Source organism: Dermacentor albipictus, chromosome 9 (genome assembly GCF_038994185.2).
Source record: "Dermacentor albipictus isolate Rhodes 1998 colony chromosome 9, USDA_Dalb.pri_finalv2, whole genome shotgun sequence".
Taxonomy (NCBI): Eukaryota; Metazoa; Arthropoda; class Arachnida; order Ixodida; family Ixodidae; genus Dermacentor; species Dermacentor albipictus.
In genome coordinates, this window is record NC_091829.1 from 5,068,539 (window position 1) to 5,094,133 (window position 25,595).

Consider the following 25,595-nt stretch of genomic DNA (forward strand, 5'->3'; position numbering starts at 1 on the left):
GCCACGAAAAAATCATGAAATGGAGAAGCGCAGATGCAACACCAAAATGTTAAACCAAGACCAGCATGAGTATGAAGCAGAGGCCAGTAGTGGCACTGTTCACTCCTTTTATATCATGGTGCGTTTGGATGATGTTGCTGCTTCATGGAAGATGAGCACTGGCCAATGCGTGCTGTTCTACGTGACGTAATTGAACAGTGTCACGTTAGGTAGACGTCATACGTAGATGTGGTCAATGATGCTGCCTCCTCTCGATGCAAACCATTATCAACTGTACATCAGCGGCCGCTGCTTATGGCGCGGCTGCGCAGGCCCGATCTTACAATTCGCTCGCTCATGCCGGCCTTATCTTGAAAGCAATCATCTTACGTGACGGACAGGTTTCCTCATTGGGTAAGCATAGAATCCTTTACGCATGTGTCTCTTCCTTTGACTTTCCCACTCCAGCTGCTAATGTCACACACGCCACGTCGGGAAGGGGGGGGGGGAGGGGGGTGTTCAGAGTGTGTATATACATGACAGGCACAAGTAAGAGAGGAAAGGAGATGGGAGAAGCTTGTTTTCACCCCACTGCATCGAATGTGCACAATGCCCTCTGGAGCTCCCTGGCCGTTGTCACATTAGCCACCTGACAGCTGCAATTATCCGTGACTCCTTTCGGAAGCACTGAAGAAACTGCAGCGCTTACGTGCGAGGCGAGAGGGGACACAGATAGAACTGTAGAGAGAAGAGGGAGGAGAAGAGGCAGTTCCCGTATAAGATGGGGGAAGTGACATGAGAAGGCAAGGAAACTCCACTAACATACAACAGCGGTTGTGGGGTGCTTATGTTCAAGGCACAGTGCAATATGTTGCTGCTATTTCTGAAAAAATAAAGACCATGCAAATATGTCAAGCGGGCAACTCGCACAGGGCGTGCAGAAGCAGAGCCGCATTAATTAAAATGCACCGCAGCGTCCAGGAAACACTACAGAAGTGGTTGACCGTCAAATCAACACTTCTGTGCCTGCCGCATTAGCTCTGCTGCTATGGCATTGCGAGAGGTCATGGATTTGATCCCAATCGTGGGAGCCACATTTCGACGGGGGCGAAATAGAAAACCCATGTGCACTTAGATTTTGGGACACATTGAAGAACATCACGGTGTCAAAATTAATCTGGAGTCTGCCACTATGCCGTGCTTCATAATCTGAGTGTCGTTTTGGCACGTACAGCCCCATAATCCAATTCAAGTTTAATACTTCTGCCATAACGCGATGTGCCATATGAGGAAATCACAACACTCAACCCTCTCAGGGGTTATAAGATATGGCCCACTAAAATGCCTCATGCAAACACCTCTCCCTGTGTGTTCTGCCTATTACGCAGGCAAACAGCAGTGGTGCCCACAAGGTAACGTTTAACATCAATTCGCCAATCTCATGTTAGCCTAAACGTTGAAGAAATTAAGCTTTAGCCGTCAACACTGCTAATTATCATCAATCAGAGCATCCAGCATGGAAAGCTTCACTTACATCAATTCCCACAGGGTGTGGGATCTGCATAATTTTTCTCTTTTTCCTCATTTTTGTGTGCGTAGCATGAACAGGAAGATGTTCCAATGAGCTCAGTTTTGAATATATACTATTATATGTGCAATCTCCGGTTACGGTAAAAGCACCGAGACCCTTAATAAGTGTACAGGCAGGGATTTAGAGCTATTTCCGGCAGGGTTGTGGTGATTTGGGTCCTTGCTTCGCCCATCTTGCAAGCTCCGTATACGAGACTGCAACACAGCCTTGCACATGTTCCCGACTATACATGCGCACATGTGCCGTCATCTGTCACAGTATGAGCACCGAGACATCTAATAACTCACCTGACACCCATTCAAAGCTGGTTCTGACGTTGCTGCAGTGATGGACCGCAATACATTACGGAAGCTCCAGTGCATAACACAACTGCATTGTGGTGAAGCGCAGTCTAGGGCATTGGCATTGAAACTTGTTTAAGCAATCACATTTCCTCAAGCCACAACCAACATGCGTATTCGTGCTCTTAAACTGCACAAGGGCCATCCATATGCCGACGTGTCGGAATGTTAAGTCAGGTGTAGTTCCGACCAGAATGCACATAATGTTTGGTATGTCTAGAAAGTGTTCCTAAAGTCACCTCTGCCGCATTACAGTTGAGTTAAGCAAGGAAGCTTATGCAGTGTATTGCATTGAAGCATATTAAAAGCGAAAAATTGCAGTTTAATTGCTGTGGTGATTTAAGCCCCTTGTTTGGGGGGCCATGACCATGCCCCTCTGGAGGGCACAAAGGAGCGAGGAATCATGGTTGGAGAGCATGACACGAACCCTGGCGATGGAGAAACAGCTTTGATGACCTGCTCTACCGAAACTGCACTGCTTGTTCAGCAGGCGTTAATCAAGAAGCTAGAAAAATGAAACCTAGTAGTCCGGATATTTATTGACTACAGCAAGGCTTTTGACAATGCAACACAAGATTCTATTGTGAACAGAGTTGACTGCCAACGGTGTACACGGAATGACACATTTTGTTGTGTTCGTATCTGCTTGATTGCAGGCAATACATTGTCATTGGAAATAGTATTTCCTCCGACAGGGCAATATTGTTAGGTGTCCCACAGGGCAGCATTTTAGGTCCCCTTCGACATTTACGTTAATGACATGATAGACATACGAGGGTTGATCCAGAAATAAGGTTCCCATCAGTTTTAGAAAAAGACAACATTGTTTATTCTCACAGAAATTTACATTATTGGAAAGATGAAACTTACATAATCGGCATCTTTTTCTACGCATTTTTGTATACAGTGCTCCAATTTCTGTATCCCAGTGTCATAGAAGTCTGCCGCAGACCCGTTGAGGAAGCATTTCACCTCTTCCAACTTCTTCATCGCTCCGGAAGCGTTGGCCACTCAAATGTTCCTTTAGCTTGGGGAACAAGTGATAATCACTAGGTGCGAGGTCCAGACTGTACGGTGGGTGGGGCATGACAGTCGACCCAAAGTTTGTCAAAAGTTCCTGGGTTTGACAGGAGATGTCAGGTCAAGCGTTGTCGTGAAGCAGTGTTACACTGGCTGCCAGTCGTCCTCGCCGGCAGTTCTGGATAGCTTGCCTGAGTTTTCATAGTGTTGCACAATAGCTCTCAGAGTTCATTGTTGTCCCACGTTCCATTAAATCGATCAGCAGTACCCCCTTATGATCCCAAAAAACAGTGGCCATGACTTTGCCAGCAGAAGGAGCTTGAACTTCTTTGCGACTGGTGACTCTGGGTGACGCCACTCTTTGGATTTTTATTTCATATTAGGAGTGAAATGAAACACCCACTTTTTGTCTACCATAAAAATGGAGTCCAACAATCCTTCCTTATCTTCTTGACAATTTTGAAGAAACTGGCGAGCACAGTCAAGGCGTTTCTCCTCGTAGTCTGATGTCAATAGCTGCGGTATCCATTGAGCACAACACTTCTGATACCCCAATACTTTAGTCAAAGCTCTTTCCACTGTACCGTAAGAACTTCCAGGAATTTGAGCAATAAGTTCACGGATGTTGATCCTCCTCGATTGAAGCATTTTGCGTTGGGCCATCTTGATAACCACCTTCGAAACTGACGGTCTTCCACTCTGTTCTTCATCGTGGACTTTCTTTCAACCAGCACTAAACTCCCTGAACCACTTTCGGACGTGTTGAACGGACATGCACTTGTCGCCATACACCTCTATCAACTGATGATGAATATCCACGGGTGGAGTCACTTTGGCGTGCAAAAAGCGAATTACGGAACGAATCTCGTACTTGGCGGGATCAACAATGGGAACCTCCATGTCGGATGGCTGCTGAGCCAAGAATGAGCGGTGCAACGAAGCAAAGCGCAGCTGGGGGGAATGGAGAATGGGGGAACAGCCGCGTGCATGAGTGTTGCCGGACTTCACCTCGCACCTTCCCGTGGGGCTGGAGCTCTTTGGGAACCTTATTGCTCGATGAACCCTCGCAGAAACCGAGGCAACAACCATTCTATATGTGGATGATACCAGCCTGTTTGTCTCTGGTCTGGAGGCTTGCAATGTCATTCCTAAAGCGAACGCGCTCCTTTCCACTTCATTGGGATGGTCCAGCCACAACAGCCTTAAAAATATTATTTCTTTCCAGAACAGTTGAAATTACAAATTTACCCAGCACTATTTGCGTCTCACATTAACTACTGCATGCGTGTGTGGGGCACCACCGTGAACACTAACACAAGCTTTTTCTTCAGAAACGTGCTCGTCGGAATTATTGCTAACATTCCATACCTCCACACAACATCACCACTTTTCAAACTGCCAGATGTGAATGGCCTTCCTTTACTGTATTCATATTTTTTCCTCTAACAAAGTCTCTTCACTTGTAAAATTACTGTCGGGACTACAGCCAGGATAGATGGCTCGTGCCAAAAAGGCTAACAATTTATCTAATGCAATCGCTAACCTGTAATGTTCCTTAACTTCTTAATAAGTATGAAAACCAAGGCATTATTAATGTTCAAGAATCAAGAAGTCTTTATTGAGTAACACAAACAAAATGTATACACAGATATTTGGACCGATAGCCAATGAGGCTAGTAAGCGGTGCAATACAAAATAACATAGAGGACAGCAATCACAAACATATTGAAGAAAAACTAACTTTGTAGCCTTGCTTCCATTCCCAAAAAATGTTTCTTGCATGTCAGTTTGAAATTCCTAGCTTGCTTTACTTCAATTGGCAACGAGTTCCAAATTTTCGCTCCTGTAAATTCTATTCGTCTTTCTCCGTACGCATTATGGCAAATAGGAAGGTTAAAATTGCCATTGCTGGCTTGTCTAGTGTTGCGGACGGGAATACTGAATGCACCAAGAGGTAAGGGGTAGTTGGTATTTATAATATTATTAACCATAAGAGCTATTTTGTAATCGCGTAAGGTTGTGAATGACATGATTTGCATTGCGTCAAAAATGTTATTGTTAGAACTATTCGAAGAAGGTAATCCCATGGTTTTCAAGGCACGTTTTTGTAGTCTTAGCAATGGTGTTAAATACGTTTTGTATGTGATTCCCCATGATTCACTGCAATAACTGAGATGACTGTGACATAATGAAAAATGCAGTGATCTAAGAATAGCAGGTGGAAAGTGCCGCCGTGCCTTAGACAAGGTAAAACAACCGTACGCAACCTTTTTACACACACTGTGCACCTGTTCCTTCCAAGACAAGTGGCAGTCGAACATGACCCCTAAATATTTAAAAGAAGACACACTATCAATAACATTGTTGTCAACACATATAGAAAAATCACTTAATTCAATACACTTTTGTTTTGAACGAAAAATAACATATTTAGTTTTTTCAGTGTTTAAAGTTAGATGATTATTACGAAACCAGGTCGAGATACGTTGGAGTTCATTGTTAATAGGATTTTCTATTGATTCAAGTGAGTTGCCAGTAAAGATAAGTGCAGTGTCATCCGCATACATCAAAATTTGAGAACACTGTATTGCATTGGGGAGGTCATTAATAAAGAGCGAAAATAAAAGCGGTCCCAGAACTGACCCCTGGGGTACACCACACGTAACAGTTTGGTATGCAGACTTGAACTGTCTTTATGTTCATGTCTTTATCCGGAAACGCGAAATAATTTTTGGTCTAGAATCATTCATTACATGATGCCTGCACGCGGGAACAAATGTATGGATATCTGTCACTGGAAGTTACTAATGTGCTGTTCTTTCTCTCTCTCTCTCTATATATATATGTATATATATATATATATATATATACACACACACACAGACACACACACACGAACATGACATAACATGAACACAGTGTATATATGTATATATATATTGTACACACAGTGTTCATGTTAGTTTCGGTTGGGACATACAGTTGCACTGTCCACCCCTCTTTACTATTTTATAACTGTGCAATTACCATTGTTAAGCACGAGCTAATATAGTATGTAGTATATCACTATATTGTCACGTGGTAGTGACGTTAAAGAACACAGCAGCAGTACTGTGAAAGACAAAACTAGCTTTTATTGGGCGAACCTGTGCACACAAAACAGGCTACACTTAAAGCACAATGATAGCAGCGAACACAGTCGGCAATCATCGAAAATCTGATCAGCGGGTCCAGCGCGTCAGCTTTTATACAGTAGTCATCGAATGTTCCAGACTTGTTGGGGCTCGTGTGCCTTCCACAAAGTTCTACACCATTTGCGTCACGCGATGAAATCAGATAACACAAGGTTCGGCGACAACAGACAGCGGATAGAAGCATCGATAACTTTCCAGAAACTTCGGATACATGCAGGCGCGTGCCGCACTGTGCGATAAGATTTGTTAGGCGGCGAAACGTGGTCGCCCGATAAATGTATGTATACACGTGTCAATATATAATATATAATTATATGCGTGCTTTATTTTCTTCTACACTGACTGCTGTGCTGTCAAGCACTTTCAAGCTGTTTGCAACAGCTTCTCGCTTGAAGGACCCCAACAAATTGTAACGACTTCTTAGAAATAAAGTTCTGATTATTAGTTGTCTCCGTGCTCATACTGTGACAGAAAACTGGAATGCATGTGTATAATGAAGGAATTCGTGCTGTGTCCCCTCACAGTGGCCCCTTTGCATTCGTGGTATACTTCACCGCAGTGTATGATGGCAAAGTTGACTTTAAGGAACCGAAATTTGCAACGCTTCTAGACTCGTAGATTTTTTCATCGGTGCGTCTAGCCATAGCCACTATGGCCTAGTCCCAGGGAGCCCAAACAGAGGAAACGGAGGTAGAAATTAACGATAAAGGTAATCTAAAATGACGCAGGAACTAGGCAGCCACCGTACCTGCGGTTAATAAAACATTCAAATTTCGACACTTCACGTGCCAAAGCCAAGATCTGATGAGGCACACTGTAGCGGTGAACTGCGGATTAATTTTCACCTCGCGGGATTCGTTAACGTGCATTCAACGTACGGTACACGGGCATTGCATTTTTACCTCGTCGAACTCCGTCGAAATGTGGCCTCCACGACCGAGATGTGATCCCACAACCTCACTTTCGCAGCGCAACGCCAAAACCACTAATACAACATGGTGGGTCTACAAGCCATCAGGCTCTGGTAATGCTGGACCTTGTTGTTAAAGAACTCCTTTAATCAACCACAAGACGTCGGCTGTAATCGCAAACCAGACCTATGACAGCACCAATGTTAAACTATTTGTTGTCACCAATATGAGTTAAGCACATTTGTTTTAGAACTACACTGTACTATTTCTGTGTCAGTGATTACAGGGGAGTCCTTGTGTATCGTGTTAGACATAAAAGGATTTAAAGAGATGCCTACAGAGACATTGCGAAAGTACGTAGCTGGTATTAGTAGATTGCACCAATGATTGGAACATCTTTTTGGAGCACATGGTATAAGCACATGTAATAAATAATGAACAGTGACACAATACATCCAGCGGTCAGATGCAAGTAGTACTGCTAAACATGACAACAGATCACTCTATTCACCACTGTCGGAGTGGCAAAGTTTAAAGTTCGTTTCCAAAAGCATTGCCTGCCTGGGTTACATGTCGTCATAACCTTCCTATGTTATGAATACGTAAAATTTATAGCAGGCCCATCCCAAAAATTTGGGGACGTCCAAAGCCAGTATATGAAAAAAATTCTTCTGTTTGATTCTACTCTAACCTTATAGTCCACCGATTTCAAGTGACTGGCCCAGCCAGTAATGCAGGTGGCATGCAGCTCTTAACAAGTGGGGCGGCTGGAATAGGAATACTTTATTGCAGCACTGGTGGCCTGAATTCAAAGCCTTTTCATTAAGTAACAAAGCTCAAAAAGAACAGTGCCACAGTTATTTTTGTCTTACTGAGACTTGGCTAATACAGCCCACACCCACAGTGGGTGGTGTGTCAGCATGCAGTGGTGGCCTAGCCAGTTAAGGATTTGGACTAGGAAATAAGTAGTCGTGGTGCATTTTGGAGCAGAAAAATTGGTCCTTTTGGAATAGTTGGAGTAGTACAGCAGTAATGTGTAGCCATTTGGTGCAGCTCATTATTACTGCGCACTCAGTAAATGCTGCTCAACAGCAAAGGAAGACACCAAGGCCAACAGCCAGCAGCAGCCAATTAGTACCACATCAGTATGTTGCAAATACTTTCCTTTGAATAGGTAAGAAACCTTCATAAACAATTGAAAAATTCATGCAGAAACTCCTCTGGGACTTAAGTACGCTTAAGCATTGTACCACTTGCTCATCTCCACGCAGCCGAATGTCATTATCAACCCCTTTTCAAGGATACGGCAGCCTGTAATGGAAAATTTCAGAAAGACATCCCAGGGAAAGTAAAAGACGTCCAAACGAATGTTACTGAACTTCTTTCCAAAATGGAAGGAACCTCTGGCGTCACAAGGTAATTCACATGCTTAAGGATATCCAGGACAAACTGGAAAGCATAAAATCAGGACAATTGCAACACGAGTTTGGTGGTAGACGACCTAAGTAACAGATTGCGTCACAACAACCTTATCTTTAAAGCAATTATTGAGCAAGACTCAGAGATGTGGCAGGAAAAGGAAGGGCTTGTAACTGAGTTGGTTTCTAAATATTTAGGCATTGCAGCTGGTGAAATTGAACGTGCCCATAGAATAGGACAGAAAATAGAAGGCCATACTTGGCTGATAATTGTGAAATTCCTAAACTTAAAAAAAAAACACATACTGAAAAATGCATTTAAACTAAAAAAGGTTTGAATCATCTCGTGTGGATTGATAAGGATTTTTCAATGAGGATGCAGTCCATTAGGAAGAAACTCCGAGATTTCGGACGTTCCAAACAAAAGCCCGCTGAAAGGTTCAAACTTCTGTTTGAGAAGCTTCTACTAGACAACACGATTTGTCTTTGACCATACCACTAATGAAGTAAGTGCCCTCCCGAAACGTCATGTCCTCGCAAAAACCCAGTGATGTAAAAATGAACGCTGTGATGCATACGTGTCAATTCTAGTGTCAAACTTCCGCAGCGTATTTCGTAAGCAAGATCACCTCCTGTTCTTATCTTGAATCCTGTTAAGTAGATGTTCTAGGCACCGAAACCTGGTTGTCATTCGATATTTTGGATCGTCCTCGTCTCGTCAGCCTTCATTATTTAGAAAACATAAAACTGAATCGAGAGGTGGCGGTGTGTTAATTGCAGTAAAATCTAGTTTGGAAGCTTGCGTTATTGAAACTAATTCCTGCCTCAAAATTTTAAGGGTTGCGCTCTGTCTGCCCACACATTCTACCTCTGTCATTGGAGTCTGCTATCGTCCACTTGATTCATCCCACTACTTTCCGGATCATCTAAACATGTCTAAGTTTTGTCCAGAACAAGTACCCGACATCACCAATATTTCTTGTCGGCGATTTCAACTATCCCAATATTGAATGGCATTGATGCCGACCCCTGTATGGCACAAGAAAAACGTCAATGCCTATGTTTTCCTGACATGCTCTCAACTTTCAAATTGCATCAAATTGTTTCTGTTCCCACTCATGGTGATTCACTCTGACCTCAGTACTAGCCACAGAACCAAATAATGTAACTGAAAATGTATTGGATGGTATCAGTGGCCACAATATCTTGCATTGTGAATTCATAGGTGCCCTGAAAAAACGTGAAAATAGAAAGAAAGTAATATTTGATTACACCCGCGTGTATGTCAGCAGGCTTGTTAGTGACTTTTCCACCTTTTCTGTCGACTTTTTTCAGTCATTCCCTCATTGCAACATAAACACAAACTGGGTACTTCATGATGGGCTGATCACACTTAAAAGCAAAGCATATTCCAAAATTCAAAATAACAGCCTGCACAGAAAGCACTTGGTTTGTGACGCATGCGAAACCTTTATATTGCAGAGCTAAACTATGAGCATCTGTGGAAGATTGGAGGCCCTATCGTGAGCACGCACACTTATGCAGGACCGTAACAACAACAGCCAAAGATAAATTTTTCAACCATGACATTTCAGACATGCTTAGCAATGACACAAAAATTTAGGAAACCCAAATTATCGAACTTGACGGTACCGTTATCTAAGGATGGTAACATTCTTTCTCCGGCACGTGTTGCTATTGAATTCAAGTTTTTTTTCATCTGTTTTCACAGATGAGACTGGTGTACCTAGAAGCTTTCAGGCCCCTATTTTGCATTCAAGCATGCACAACATTAATATCGCTTCTGAAGTAGTACAGTCCTGTATCGATTGTCTTCCAACTAACTCTGCTCCTGGTTGTGATGGCATCTGCCCTAAACTTCTGAAGATATCCAAACCTGCAATATGTCGCATTTTAGCCAAGCTTTTTCAGCAATGTATTGACACGGGATGCGTCCCAAATGATTGGAAAGCAGCTTGCATAATTCTCATATTTAAATCTGGTGATTCGTCTAACCCATCAAATTACAGACCAATTTCTTTACCAGCATGTGCTGCAAACTCATCATTTCATCTGCTCTAATGAAGTTTCTTACAGAACAAAACTTTTTCTTTATCAATCGGCATGGACTTTTACACGATTGATTATCTTTTTTATCGAATCAATGTAATATCTGTAGACTTTGCGAAGGCTTTTGGCAAGGTTCCTCAATTGTGGCTTATTCATAAACTGACAGATCTTAACATACATGTGAGAATAACTAGGTGGACTACCAACTTTTTAACTAACCGGTAGCAATCAGTTTTCATCAATGACCATTTGTCTCCATTAAATCATGTCAAATCTGGAGTACCGCAAGGTTCCATGCTCAGGCCTATTTTGTTTTTAGATTATAGTAACGATATTAGTAATGGTAGGCGTTTATGATCATAGACTATTTGCTGATGATTGCGTGATCTAGTAACCCTGAGGATACCTGCTACCTTCTATCTTACCTAGACAATCTCTGCAAGTGGGGCAGTAAGCAAGCGGAAATCAACATTAATATTACAAAAGCTATCAGATTCAGGACTACAGCTAAACCCGTGTTATGTAATTACAAAATTATAAAACATGCCCGTAGCCTTGGTATTCACAATATCTGGGTGTTCATTTGTCATTCAATCTGTCATGGAACATTTGCGTAGATGTGATTTTCACTAGAATGTTTTAGTTTAGTGTCTTTACAGTTCTCCCCGCTCCAAGTTGCCCCGCTTAGCCACATGGTGGAGTGGTGGGTGATTGTACGTTTTAGTTGTATGTCTAGCCTATCGGAGCAGAGGGATGGATGGATAGGTGCTACGAGTGTCCCCTTTGGAAAGAGGTGTGGGTTGCGCCATGAAGCTCTTGTATTGCCTAATGTTCGACGTATGTTAACAAAGAAAAAAAAACCCACGATGACTTCCCATAACCAAACTTTCTGAACTTTGTCTTTGCAAGCCTCTGTTGTTTGTCGTTTCCCTACTTTTTGTCCACCAATCTTCCATTCGCTGCTTACCAATCTTTACTGCATACATTTTTACTTTCCCCCTGCTCTTGCTGAACCCAAGGGCTTCAAGCAGGCCAATGGTGTGTGTGTGTGTGAAAACTTTTATTGTAATGAGGTCCAGAGGCTTGACTTCTCAAGCCAAGGCGGGCCGCTCCCACGTTGGCACTGTCAGGCCAAGCCTTTCAGCGACATCATGGGCCCCCTGGACTGCCCTTAGTTGGTCCTGAAACAATGCGCTTTGTATCCTTCTCTCCCACTGTGTCCATTCTTCAACGAGGTTGGGGAGAGTCGCAGGACACCCCGCCAGCATATGTCTGATTCCAATGATGCCATTACAATCATTGCAGTCCATCTTAATCTCCCTCTCTGGATATATTTTATTAATGGTGTATAGGCGAGTGGTGCCTAAATCTACTGTTGGGGAGATATTTCACATTCTAGTAAAGCATGCTCTATTGTTTCCCTAGCTTTACCGCAGCAAGCACATGCTTCTTCCTTCTTATATCTTGCTGTATAAGTGCGTGTTCTAAGGCATCCTGAGCTCATTTCAGAAAGTAATAAACTTCCCTTTGAGTTATAATAGATTGTTTCTTTCCTGATATCGTTATTTCCTCTTCAGTAGTTACTCGTAACAGGTTTATTTTACATTGCCGCCACCCACGAGATTATCTCGGCTTCTCTGGCTTTCCGCTTGATGTTCCTTTCGTATTTGCAGTGCCTTCTGGCCGAATTCAGGGTAATGAAACAAAATAAAAGCACCTATAAGTAAAACTTTTATAAGTAAAACGAATACATATAGCTTATTTGTCCATAAAGCATCTAAACATGAACTTGTAATGTGTTACCGGTCCATTTTATCCAGTGGAAAATAAAGCCCCATCTTGGGGAATGCCACGTGATAGCCAGCGAGCTTGCATTTTGCATACAATCTGATCCTTTCTGATGCTAACATGCTGCACAGCGTGCATCACATACTCCCGCGCTGCGAGGTTTTCAAATGGGTCAGCATGCGCACCTTCTAGCAGACATAAGTCTTCATCTGTGCAAATCTATCTTGTAAAGAGCAAGGCAGGCAAGGTGCCTCGATGCACAAGCCAGAGTGGGTGTGTGCATCGACCACCTTGCTAGGAAAAAATGGCAGCAACCTTCTGTTCAGGCAGCTTGTAAGCGGACCGTGTTTCTGACTCTGCCAGCCCGCTTGCAGCTAAGCGGAGGGCGCATGTGCATTCGCGCATCCGCTCCGCTCAGCTGCTTAGCAGAGTGTAAAAACGGCAAACTCTTCTAAAGCAACCACATCTCTTGGCTTCATAAGGCACTATTTGCACTCGGCTAACTCCAAGACAAAATTTCTCGCTTACTTAATTGACTCTGACTCTAGTTTGTGTCTTAATTAATTACTTAATTGACGCTGACTCTAGTTTGTGTCGAGGCCTACCTCGAGCACAAACTCTAGTCTTTTGCAAAATAAGGTTGCTCGCTTCATCACAAGAAACTACTCGCATACATCTGGAGTTACGGAAATCAAATATCAAATTAATTTAGCTCCTCTCAATATACGCAGGCTTCTGACACTATTGTCCTTCTTTCATTTACTCCAACCGGTTATGCCACGTTACTCTAAATATCAGACTAGCTTGTGACGTGTGTCTTGACGGCTTGATCACCAGCTTAAAATCGCACCCATCTTCGCCCACACTAATCCGTTTTTCCACTCACCTCTCCTCCTCGCTATCTGACACGACTCATTTGTACATAATTTGAAGTTGTTCCTAGAAATCTGAACTACCTCTTACCTTGCTGTTCTGTTCCAGTTGCATTTCTTGATGTTCTTATTTAATATGCAATTTTGCTTTCCTGTTTAGTAATCTATACTTAAATTTTTTTCCATTGTTTTGTAATGTGAAACAGCTCATTGTGATAAGTATTTTAGGAACCTTGACCCTTGTCATCACTATGTTTTTTTCACACATTGTATATACCCTGTAATAAGTCATTTTTTTGCACTAATTCATGTTGTTCCAATTCATATTTCTTGTTTAGTTGTGTACTTTTGGTATTTTTTGCTCCTTTCATTGTAATCCCTGTAAGAGTTGGTGTCTGCCATGAAAAGGGTACCTGGCCCATACCATTGTTCGACTCATTCATGCTAAGGATGTTGTTGAAGGGAGGAACTTGTTCTCGTTAAGAATGAGGAGTAGGGGATTTATTTACAATATCTACATGAAGAGTGGAGAACATTACATCTGATCAGTCTAGCATGACTGAGATGCACACTGAACAGCCGAAAATGTCTGCTTAAACACTCTCTGTCCTTACTAGATCCCTAGGCCAGGAAAAGCTGCCATCCAACCTTCATCCAACCAAAGCGTCCAAAGTCGTCGAAGTACCCGCCTTTGAGGGCGAAGGTTCACACACTCTCTTGCACTTTTGTTTTACTGAACACACCAAAATGAGTGGGGCCTCATAGACAGGTGTTGTCACGTTTGACTCAAGCTGGCACGTCTTGGTTCCTGAGCTGACTCTGCAGTTAGCTGCTGAATCTGTCATGACTGTGACTTTTACCAGAGTACATGGGAGAACGCCATAGAACAAACATTTCCAGGAGTTTTCTTGCTCCAATTGGTCCCTGAAGGTGACAGCGAACCAGCTAACAATCCTGTCCGCCAAACGTGTCTAGCCTTACTGGCTCCGAAGGGCTATTCGAAGGGGGCATATTGTTGGCTTCACGAAGCGATTCATTGCAGCGAAGCCAGAAGGTCACTATCCCCGCTAGCCAATCGTAACATCCCCCACCCCTATGCCTCCTGGGCTCTTTAGAGTACTTGAACAAAAAAAAAAGTGTTATGGAAGTTAATATGACCGGTATAAACAGGAGCGTCGCAGCAACACGGACTGCTGCAGACGGCAGCGCCAGGTGTGCTGATGACGTTCTGATCATTATAAGCTGATACTGCTCTTTAGTGCCTTATCCATCTACGTCAAACCACTATGCGTTGCGTGGACCATATCTTGAACGCCGTGTTCTCGTCGCTTTGCCTTGAAGAGCGGGCCCATATCTTGAAAGCGATCTGCGAAAGGGGCAGGGTGCGGTGTGTGCTGAGAGATTTGCGAGCGATCTCGTGGTAGCGACAGGCAGAACAAAGGTAAAGCCACTCGCTGCTGCATGCTCTATCTATATTGTGTGCACTTTTCACTTTGTTTAGTGCTTGAAGGCTGTTCACCTCCGCCGTGGGTTGGCCCAGTATTGCACTATCTCTGGGATCGGCCCACATTTTTATCTTGCGTGATGGACGTTTGGTAAGCATAGAGATGCTTACACATTTAAGAAAATTTTAACACCCAGAACCAGCCAATTGGTACCATGCCAGTATGTTGCAAGTACTTTTATTTGAGTAGGTAGAAAGCCTTTGTAAATAGTTAAATAAAACTTTTGTGGGCTAATGAAAGCAGCTGAGTGAAAATTGCCATACAGTTCTGAACCACATGCAAGAATACATGTATGCAATGCAAACTGTGTGCCTTCCAGTGGTCAATGGGTCTTAGCGCATGCCTTGTGCTTGCCATGAATGCTGATTTTGTCACCGTACCCTGTTAGCATTGCATATAGTAATTCCTTCGATTGGCGTTGACAGCCAGGACGAGACTTTTACTGAGAGAGGCATGCCTGATAATCAGATCGTGGTATTGGCATGTAAAAACGCAGATTTGTTTTGTGTTCTTGTTTAGAGACAAACCAAGTGCCCTTGAAATGCTGCATGCAATGCATTGACTTCAGGCAATCCATTGCATTACTGCAAATATTACTCAATATTTGAAAAGTCTAGTAGATGATCCATCTCAAACTGAATTACTTGCACGTTCACTATTTGTTTCCTATATTTAAGTCTTCTTCTCATACCCCTGCTGAAAACGCTGCGTTGCCCTGAAAGTGTGAAAATACCGCACCTTTGCGCAGTTCACGTAGCCAGGTTTCAGGCAAGTTGAATAGTAGCTAAATGGTGTAAATGGTGTAGTAGAACCACCATTAAGCATGTGTTGGAAGTCCAGTGCTTAAGTTAGAATAAACCACCCGGTTATCTTTTTCCACAGCTACAGTAAACAAAAGCTGAAGCGGCCTTCAAGTGTTAAGTGTGGAAAAAGATGTTTTGCGGCAATGGCTGTGACCGAAGACAACACAGGTATATATGTGGTTTTCCAATTCAAGCACAGAGGCCACGACTTTGAACTGGGTCGTGTTTTTCTGTCCAAGTCGGAATGAGCTGCTATTGCTGGTAAGAAACCACTTTTGCTCTGCTTTATAATACATAAAGAGTGGTTGTTGAGTTTTCAACACCCCAAATACAAGGCAATACTCATGCCAGACCATGCAGTGAACTTGGAGCACATGTTAGTGCGCTTGAAATTCATGATTTCCACATCATTCGAGGCCACCTTTACTGACTGCAGGGCATTATAGTTAATGACATCATAAACATGTTTATCATTTTGCTACATTGTATCAATGCCTGAAGAGTTCAGAGAGAGAGAGAAAAAAGGGAACCGTTCTCCAATTTCACAGTGGTAACAACTACCTTGGCACAGCCAGTGGCCTATATTTGACCTATATGGCTATTCTTATTGCAGGCAACAACTTTAGTTATACTTGTTTGCATCATTTCATGTACCAAGCAGGAAGGTGTAGTCCCTCCTGGTGCACTGTAGGCCACGCAGCAGACTGTGGCTTTTTCTCTTTCTGCTTTATTTTTCAGGCTTGCAGTTAACTGGATTGGTATGACTTATGATCCTAGTGGGATTCAGTGTCTCAAAATAGCAGTAAGCTGGAATAATTTCCACTTGGGATTACTTAAGGTGCATTGTACATAATTATGTCTGCCATTTTGCCGAAACTGATGTGCAAGTATTACAGACATCGATGAAACTGCGACCTCTCACCACTACTGTAGGTCATCCACAACAGATGTGCTTTCCATGTGAAACTTTCATCAGCTCAAGTTGTATTTTACTCTACTATATGTAGGGCTCACAAACCATGTGCCATACTTTCTGGACTATAATTTGAACTGTTGTACAAGTCACCCCCTTTCCCCCTCTTTTCACAACCTTCAAAGAAAAATTATGTGTATATAACTCATTGTATAAGATGCATCTATCTTAACTTGGGTCAGCATCGTGAAATGCGATTGTGCATGTTTATACACTTATCCTAATATGTCGTACTTACCTATTTCAGGGCACTAAACTTCAGTAAAAAAAAAATTTCATGAGCCGCACATTCTAGCAGGTAAAATAAACTGCAAGTACATTGCTGGAGAAAAAGAGTGTCTCATGTTGGTCTTGCATATATAAGTTACACTGTTGTATAATACGCTTGGACGAAAATGAAAAGAATAGTGGCACCTATGGTTTGGAAAATATGGTACCTAAATATTTTGAATGCTCATGAATCAGCTATGTGAATGAAACATGATTGGAACGATCACGATAATTAGGCTTATACCCCTGTCACACGGCAAATCTAATGTCATTTCCAACAAATGACATTTCTTGCGATTAATGTCATTATTGCAGCACGCTGCCACAAGGCGAAAACTGTCATTTGAAAATGATGACAATGACGATAGTAAAAAAAAAAAAGACACGCCTCAAACTCACTTTTGTCCAATAATTATTTTCCAATGTGCTAAATTCCACTAGAATACGTGATCGTTGCTTTCAAACCGTAGCGTTCGATCACGAACTTGTCGACATTGCCAACGAAGTCGAGTCGAGCTAAGGCAAGCAACAGGGCGAAGAGAACGATACTTGCGTCCGCTACATCTGCTAAAGTGGTAAGAGAAGGGCAGTTGCATGTCATCGCCGTTCTGATGTACATGCGAGCTTCTAATATCCTCATTCTTGGTGCGTGCCACAGGTAAACACGCGCACGCTTTTATGCCAAGTCAATTGAAGTGGCCGCGGCCGATGCTCCGGTGAGAACCAACACAACTGCTGCAGCGAAAGCTAAAGACGGCTGTCTGGTCACTGGACTGAGAGTAGTTTTCTGTATTTACGCACGTGATGGACTTTAACGTCGTTAAAGCAATAATTAGGTAATAAAATGGATAGAATAACAGTGATTTTTTGTTAAAACAACAAAGAAGCATGTACTGTTTGCAAAACACTGGTAAACTTGTGGTGTCGAGGATACACATTCAGTTCCAAACTAAAGCAAATGAATTTGGCGAACTCATTTGTTTGTAAATGTCATATACGAAAATGTTCTTATGTTTTACCGTGTGACACTAAAGAAATGGCATTATCAGCAAATGTCATTCGTTGTAAATGACATTAGATTTGCCGTGTGACAGGGGTATTCAGGGTGCCTACCAACCGGGAAAACTGGGAATTCTCAGGGATTTTGAGTAGTCTGGAAAAAGTCAGGGAAAACTCAGGGAATTTGGGCCTCTATCAGGGAAAATTAGCGGCAATTTTATTGAAAGGGTCGAAAGTCGCGGTAATATGCTGGCTCGAGTAGCAGACAGGAATCGTAATGACTCGTCGTTGGCAGGAGGAGTTGCCAGTGTACAGTCAACGAGCGACTTTCCAGATTCCTGATAATTTGGACGGCTTCGCGGCGCCACCTCGTACCCTATAATGTCAACGTATCAGAACGTGTGAAATCTGACGCAAGAACTCCTTGCCGTTAGATTTTCCGGACGTTTTGCCGCGACCGCAGGTTCGAAACGGCATTAATCAAAGGCACCACCGCTGCCGTTTTCATTACTTCGCCGCCTCGAACCGGCACTCGCACGCAGATCCGCTGGCACCCGTTGCCACCACTGCGGCAACGCTAGGCCTAGCTGCTTCGACGTTCGCTACGAAGCTTCTTGCCATTGGGTGCCGAACTTTTTATTGAAAGAATTCGCTGCTGTCAGCAATGGCACGGACTCCACCTTTGTGGTCCTTGCGATTGGCTTAGAAACTTGGAAAACACGGTGTGTTGCATAATGCCGGTTCGTGAAAGTCGGCCACTGTACAGAAATGTTACTCGGTAAAGCTTACGGAAAAGTATTGCAGTGAAGCATAACAAGCGTGGGAAGGGGCGCCACGGAATACAGTATGTATATCTTAATTATGCACGCGGGCACCTGGCATTTCCTGTCACAGTACGAGCACAGGTATGCCTAATATGTGTACCGACAGGCCTTCAGAGCGTTTTCGAACGTGCCTGTGGCGGTTTGAGCCCCTAAGGGCAGTAAATGACACGCATTTATTTTTTTCCAACTGGCCGATTTTTCGGACGTTTTCGCGGCCCCTAGGGAGCTCGAAAAATCGGTCGTGGACTGTGCAACTGATCAAGATGCTTCAAATTGTTCTTGGGGCGAACGAGTGGCGGAAGGCGGACAAGAACAGAAGTGACGTACGCATTGAGGAATAAATGAGAAAGGAAGCTTGTTGCCGCCGTTTTGAAAGAGCTTGAGCTCAAAAAGTAAAGTTTTGGCTGATGCCGAGATGCAGGTGTCCCTCATCCAAACCAAAATACACTCTTTGAAGCAGTGCAACACAACACTCTGGCGTCGTGCGTGGGCTGAGAGTATGTCAGGACTATTGAGGTTGACATACGAGCTGTTGAGAGAGAATCTCAATTGTGACAGAGTTCAGGCCTCATGCCACTGAGGTTGCTATCAGTTGATAGAAATAGCTCATATTAGAAAATATTTGCCTTTGTATGCATCTCCTTTTTATTCGTATTTGATAATGTCTGACCTTATTTGCAATTGTTTTCGAAGACACTTTATTTGCTGTGCATTTTACTAACCCCTGCCGTCTATTCTCTTTTTGAATAACATAAACACTGCTCCTTAGTATTCAAATTGGATTAAGTTGCTTTCTTTTTTCATGTGCTTACTAGAGAGTGACAGCATCAGGCGATATGGTTTCAGCCCGTGTTGATATAAAACAGTTCTGCATCACTCAGGGAAAACCTGGAAAACTTGGGGAATTTCGAAATGTCAACTTGGTAGACACCCTGAGTATTAGACGTGAACTCGTAAAACAGCTTCAAGTGTCCAGTCAGTACTCTACTTGACTGAAATAATACCTTTAACTCAAGAACCCACATGACTGCATAGCCTTCAAAGCATACATTCACAGGTGTGTCTGCTCCGTAAATATGGATGAATTACTGATAAATCAACTATATAAATAATTGCTGACAGTTTTTATATTGACATTAATAAAATTATGTCCATCAATGCAGGCAGTAACAGTGATGTTTATATTTAAGTTAATCTAGAAATGCTGCACGTTTTCGATTGCCGACTCTGTTTTGCCCTTCTATGGTGGCATGCCACTATGGAAGTGGCAATAACTTCTGCTATGGAATGCAATTGGAAAATGAAGTCCTAACTGAAGGATAGAAATTGTAAATAATGGCAATATTTAGTAAAGGAAATAAAAGTGGAAGACATTTTTGCCCTGGGTAGGATATGAACCACAATCTTCACATGTCCAGTCCAGTGCAATGCTTTCACAATGCTTCAGTAATGTCTTTTGTGCGAACAAGGTTACCAACAGTGAAGGATGAAATTGGCAGCCTAGCTGTAAACTTGGTACACACAATAAATTTCTTCACTTACGTACCTGATAACACTGGTGCAGATAATCCCTATGACGGTTTATCAATGACACCAAACATTGAAACACTTAAATATGTAATCTTGCCTCTTCAAATGTAATGTAACCGTGTAGTGTAATTCAGAAATGTAATTTTGCCTCTTCAGCAGCTGAAGGCTGCATAGCACCATGTCCTTGCAAAGAGCTGGCCTAAAAAGAACAAAAATTGCGACAGCTTGAACTATTTAACACCCACCATTGCAAAAGGTTTTTGTAAGTCAATGTAACTCATTATTCAATTAAAGGAATTCTAAATAATGATATTAAAAAATGTTCATCAGTGCCCATTTCACTTCCTTGCGTGCTCGGTAATAGTTATTTATGCTTCAACTAATATACACTTTTTCTCTACTCTCTCAAGACAAGCTGCGAGAAGGCGTGTCCATTGATGCAGTACTGGATAATGTGCGGTCCAACGTGGATGAGACATTGCACCGCATCAACCTGTTAAGCAAGCAGGGTCTCCGCAACATAATGAGGGATGCCAGAGTCTCAAAGACCGAGCGGCTGCATGATAATGACTATGTGAGCGTGCAACTCTGGGTTGAGAGGATGCATAGTGAAAAGGAGAACCCATTGCTCTTCTTTAAACACCAAAAAGTGACATTCTTTTAGAGAAAAAATGAGGACCTTTTGGATGACATATTTTATGCTAGTCATCATGACCACACCACAACAGGAGCTTTTCAAGAGGCTTGGAACTGATCGTGTATGTGTCGATGGAACACATGGAACAGCAGGTGAGCAGTACTATATAAATGCACTAATAATAAAAGCAAAAAAGAGGGAATGCTGTCTGAGAATAATTGCAATAGATATGATGAGTAGTATTCCTTCACACATGATTTTTCTCTTAATTTTTCTCACATTTTTTAATTGATGCAGTTCTCGATTATCAGTAACAGAGAAAGAATGAATTCATCGCTCTGTACACTGGTGATATCATTCCATTGCTACTGTCCACATCGCTACATGCCCTGCATATCCTGTCTGTATTGGCACCACGCAGTTGATAGGTCACATAATATAGCTCTTATCACATTTGTCTTGTGGGGATGCGCGACTGTCGCACGTCCCCTGATATGTTGTTTTTCCTGTATAGCTTCCGTCTCCTGCATTGCGGCTTCGCCGCGGGCCCCAGGCCATGCGAGAGATGGCGCGAGTGTTGCGCTGCCAACGCCGCCTCACGGCAGGGTTACTTGGGGGCGCAAGGGAGAACACGCTTCCTCTTTGGTTCGGGACGGCAAGCAGCGCGGACGTGCCAGGCGTGCGCCGATCCATGCTTCTGCAAGACCGTCTCGTGAGGCCTTATATGACCGTTCGCGTGACCGTACACGCGAACAACCAGGCGTTGGGATCCAGCAAGGGGCGAACATATTCGCTCGCCATCCGGTCACGGTGAGTCGGACTTCCGCGATTTGTCGCGCGCCCATTGGCATGTTTTGTGGATAGCAACTTGGCTAGCAGGCATTGATCAATGAAAGGTGCAATAAATGCCTTTGTGATTGTTTGCACTACTGTATTGTCGTTCCTTTGACCCAAGAGTACGGGATGAGAATCCCACAGTCTAGGGTGCAGAAACAGTGCATTGCACTGTGTATTAGTGCCTTCTGTCAGAGGTACAGCTGTCTCGAGGCTGTTTGGCATACTGAACTGTTTGCCAATTAGGCGAATCACTGATTACTGCTACAGTCAAAGGTGCTTTTTCTTGGCGGCAAGGGGTGGTTCCCTGAGGACTGCAAAAACAAAACATTTAGAAAATCAGGCAGTCCAAAAAAAAATTAATGCATGCCTTTTACTGCCATTTAAAGGGAGGTGCTAGTCGAAAACATAAGAACCTAGAACTATGAAACCCCAGCTGTTTACATTTCAAATGGGTAATTTCAAATACTATATAAACAAGTTTTATGGCAAGTTGCATAGGTTTCGTTCTGTACAACGACAATGTGTAAAACGTCGGCATTCTTGCCCCCACTTTTTTATCTCTAAACTTCCATAATTGCAGACCAGTGATGACGCATAATCCTCCAAATCAACTGCAGAATACTGAAATATGTTACCGAAATTAATACCAAAATCGTTATTCACTGTTATGTTTTAAAAAGTGCATATAAGAAGTGTTAAATTAGAACCTGTGAAACCATTTCAAAATGTTTAGACAACCAGTAAGTGTTTCTTAAGATTTTATCTTACGTACGTAAGTGATGTTGAAGATCAACCCCTCAGTGGTGGTGGTCAAGACAGTTTAGGATTTCAAGCACAAAGTTGTCATTCTGGAGCAGTTTAGGAGCAGAATTTATTTTTCTACTTCGTGTTCCAAAAGTTTTTTTGGAACACTTGGAGTAGTACAGAAGTAATCTAGCCATTTGGTGGAGCTTGTTATTACTGTGCAGTCAGTAAGTGCTGCTCAAGAGTGAAGCAAGACACTCTTGAGACACTCTTAATCAGTGTACTGGCAGACCTTCAGAGCTTTTTTGGACGTGCCTGTGGCGATTTGGGCCCTTAATGGCAGTAAAAGACATGCATTCATTTTTTTTGGACATTGTAGCGGCCCTTAGGGACTCTGAAAAATCGGACTGTACAACTGACCAAAAGGATGCTTCAAATGGTCCATGGGGCGAACACACAGCGGAACGAGGATAAGAATAGGAAGGACCATTGCATTGAGGAATGACTGGGAAAGGAACTGTGCCGCCGCCTCTTTGAAGGAGCTTGAGCTCAAAAAGCGAAGTGTTGGCTTACACTAAGATGCAGGTTACCCACATCCACACCAAAATAAACCTCTTAAAGCAGTGAAATGCAACACTGAAGCATTATGCGCAGTCTGAGAGTATCTCAGGACAGTTGAGGTTGACTTTCCAGTTGCTTGGAGAATCTGATATGTGACAAAGTTCGGGCATAATACCAATGAGCTTGCTATCAGTTGATACAAATAGCTCTATTTGCTTTTGTATGCATCTCTTTTTATTCGCATTTTAAAATGTTTGACTATTTGCTGTGAGCTAGACCACTTTTTTTTTACAGTGAAGCTGTCTATTGCTAAGATCTGGCAGATCGCATCCGCGCATAGACCAACAATTTTTCATACGATGGGCCGATCCCGAAGAAAGTGCAATACCATGCCAACCCGAGGCAGAAGTAAAGCAAGCATTAAGCACTCCCCATATGTGGGCTAATCCCGAAGGTCATGAAATGCCAGTCCAACCTGCAGCGGAGATGAAGCAGGCTTTAAGCACTCCCCACACATGGGCCAATCCCATAGGTAGTGCAATACCAGGCTGACCCGCGGCAGAAGTGCAGTTCACCATTAAGGGGCCCACATACGCAGCTCCGCTGGTCAGCCTTCACAGATTAAAGGGCACCGAGTTTCTTTGGAAGATATTTTAGTAGCTGTGCATTTTACAAACCCCTTGTTTCAGTTTTCTATTTTGAATAAAATAAACACTACTCCTTACTGTTCAAACTGCATTGTTTTTATTTTTTTAACATGCTTACCAGAGAGTGACAGCATCAGGTGACATGGTGTCAGCCCATCTTGACGTGAAACTTGGTGAAAACCTGAAAAAAATCGGGGAATTTGAAAATGTCAACTTGGATACATTGTTCTTCTAAGCATGCAGTATGGCACATAAGCCTGGAGGTTAACGAAGAATCTCGAGAACACGTTAAGGACCGTACAAAGAGCAATGCAATGATAAATGCGGTGTGAATCAGAGAGCAAATAGGGATGGTCGATATTCTAGTAGACATTAAGAGGAAAAAATGAAGCTGGGCAGGCCATGTAATGAATAGGGTAGATAACCAGAGGACCATTAGAGTTGCAGAATGGGCGCCAAGGGAAGGGAAGTTTCGCCAAGGATGACAGAAAACTAGGTGAGATGATGAAATTTGAAAGCACAAGTTCGCATCAGCTAGTGCAAGACAATGATAATTGCAGGGAGGCTCCTTCGTTCTGCATTGAACTTTAAGGTAGGATGATGATGATGGTGAATGCGTGCAACTCTTTAAAAAGAAATTTGGGCCGGAAATAGCTTGCACAGTTCACCAAGACACGAAACCAAATTCGTATGCTTTGCCACTAACACGGATGTATTCCAGCGAAGCTAACTTATGAAAAGCGGCCACCATTGTGTAATCATCTATTTAATTGTTGGAACAGCTTGCGAAACATAGCATGATGTGTTGGAAGGAGCCCCGTAACTTTTTTTTATAGCCGGCTATAATATGCACATGCTGAATTTTTTATAATTAATGCTATGTGATGTGCAAAGTAAGCAGCAATTTTATCCAGTATTAAAACGTACCTTAGTGTAACAGTACAATGAGAGACGTAATCAACAATTTGTATGTATGCACATCTGAGTGCGCATGCATGCGTGCTGTAATCCTTGAAACTGGTGCACTGGTCTTAGTGCAGCTTGGTAGCTCATAGTTTGTGAGGGGATTCGTAATGGCAGTGCTCCACCACGCCACAATGCAGCAGTCAACGCTGATGGTGTGTCCACACGCCGGACGGCTCGGTGCAAATCTGTGCCACGGACGCTTAATCCGCCGCCCGTCTTGCTGCGAAGCCCATCCAGACGACGGACGGACTGAGCAGACGACCGCGCCGGAAAAATAAACATGGCGACACCACCCGAAGCGACTGCCGTCCGCCTCGAACCTGTCAAGTCGTCGTCGTCCACTGTGTGACCCGTAATTTTCAAACTGAGGCTTGTATTTGGTTTATATTTGTGCCCAGAAGCTTCGACAGCAATCTATTCGTGATGAGTGGGCACCGTTTCCGAAAGAGATACTCAGATTCTCTGCGTGTAGGCTTAGAGTGGCTGTATGGCTGAACATGGCCTCGACGATGTTGTGGCGGCCCGGGCGGATCTCAGTGGACGTAAGTTATTATGATTGCTTGTTTCTACTCACTCTAGATGGCGCCATCGGTGTAACAAAGACTTTGTCATACGTGTTTTTCACTCTGAATGAAAATGGCAATCGAAAGGAAACAACGGTTGGCCGCAATGGCTGTCGTTTTGTCCGAATTGGATGATGACGAGTGCTTGTTTCATCGAAAGAGGTCTTGTTACGCTCTCGTGTCCGCGTAATCGGTGAGAGCCATGTCCCACAACGCGGCGAACTGCTCCACGAGATGTAAGAACAAAGTTACCTCATCCACTCAGGTTCATTTCAGTCGCTCTTGTGCGAATCGCACGCTCGCGAACAGACACGAATGGTGTCAGCAGCGATGAAGCTGTTTCAGAAAGATCCCAAAGCCGCGCTTGTTGCCAGACTGTAGAGCATGCTAGGCTAAATCCGCAGCATTTGACTCCCAAAATCCGGATGCGAAAAATAGCACGGCATTTGTTGTCCGTGGGGGTCGCGGATGACGCGCGGACGGCACAAATTCGTGACGCGTAGTCACGTGATGCGCCGTCCGTCGTGTAGATCCACCATGAAGAGAGGAAAT

General features: G+C 43.2%; 1 protein-coding gene and 1 long non-coding RNA gene across 20 annotated transcripts in view; one reads left to right on the plus strand and one right to left on the minus strand.

Moving 5' to 3' along the window:
• LOC139049455 (uncharacterized) overlaps window positions 1-21,651 on the plus strand; it is a 37,454-nt gene extending 15,803 nt beyond the window's left edge. The window contains exons 3-4 of one of the 3 annotated variants that reach the window (XR_011508315.1): window positions 15,572-20,877; window positions 21,240-21,651. This is a non-coding gene — a long non-coding RNA (uncharacterized lncRNA). Of the gene's footprint in view, window positions 1-15,571 lie in introns of all 3 variants that reach the window. The other 2 variants (XR_011508316.1, XR_011508314.1) reach the window with 2 other exon arrangements.
• The window catches only part of LOC135913281 (uncharacterized), a 49,930-nt gene continuing 37,998 nt past the window's right edge, over window positions 13,664-25,595 (minus strand). For 14 of the 17 annotated variants that reach the window (XR_011508292.1, XR_011508294.1, XR_011508300.1 and 11 more), the window contains 2 exons: window positions 23,633-23,695; window positions 13,664-14,550 (listed from right to left, as the gene is read on the minus strand). Coding sequence is in view for 7 of the 17 variants with exons in the window: in XM_070524885.1 (XP_070380986.1) it covers window positions 23,663-23,695 (33 nt within the window). In the remaining 10 variants the exon portion in view is untranslated. Of the gene's footprint in view, window positions 14,551-21,713; window positions 21,874-23,342; window positions 23,696-25,595 lie in introns of those variants that run through there. The other 3 variants (XR_011508291.1, XM_070524884.1, XM_070524886.1) reach the window with 3 other exon arrangements.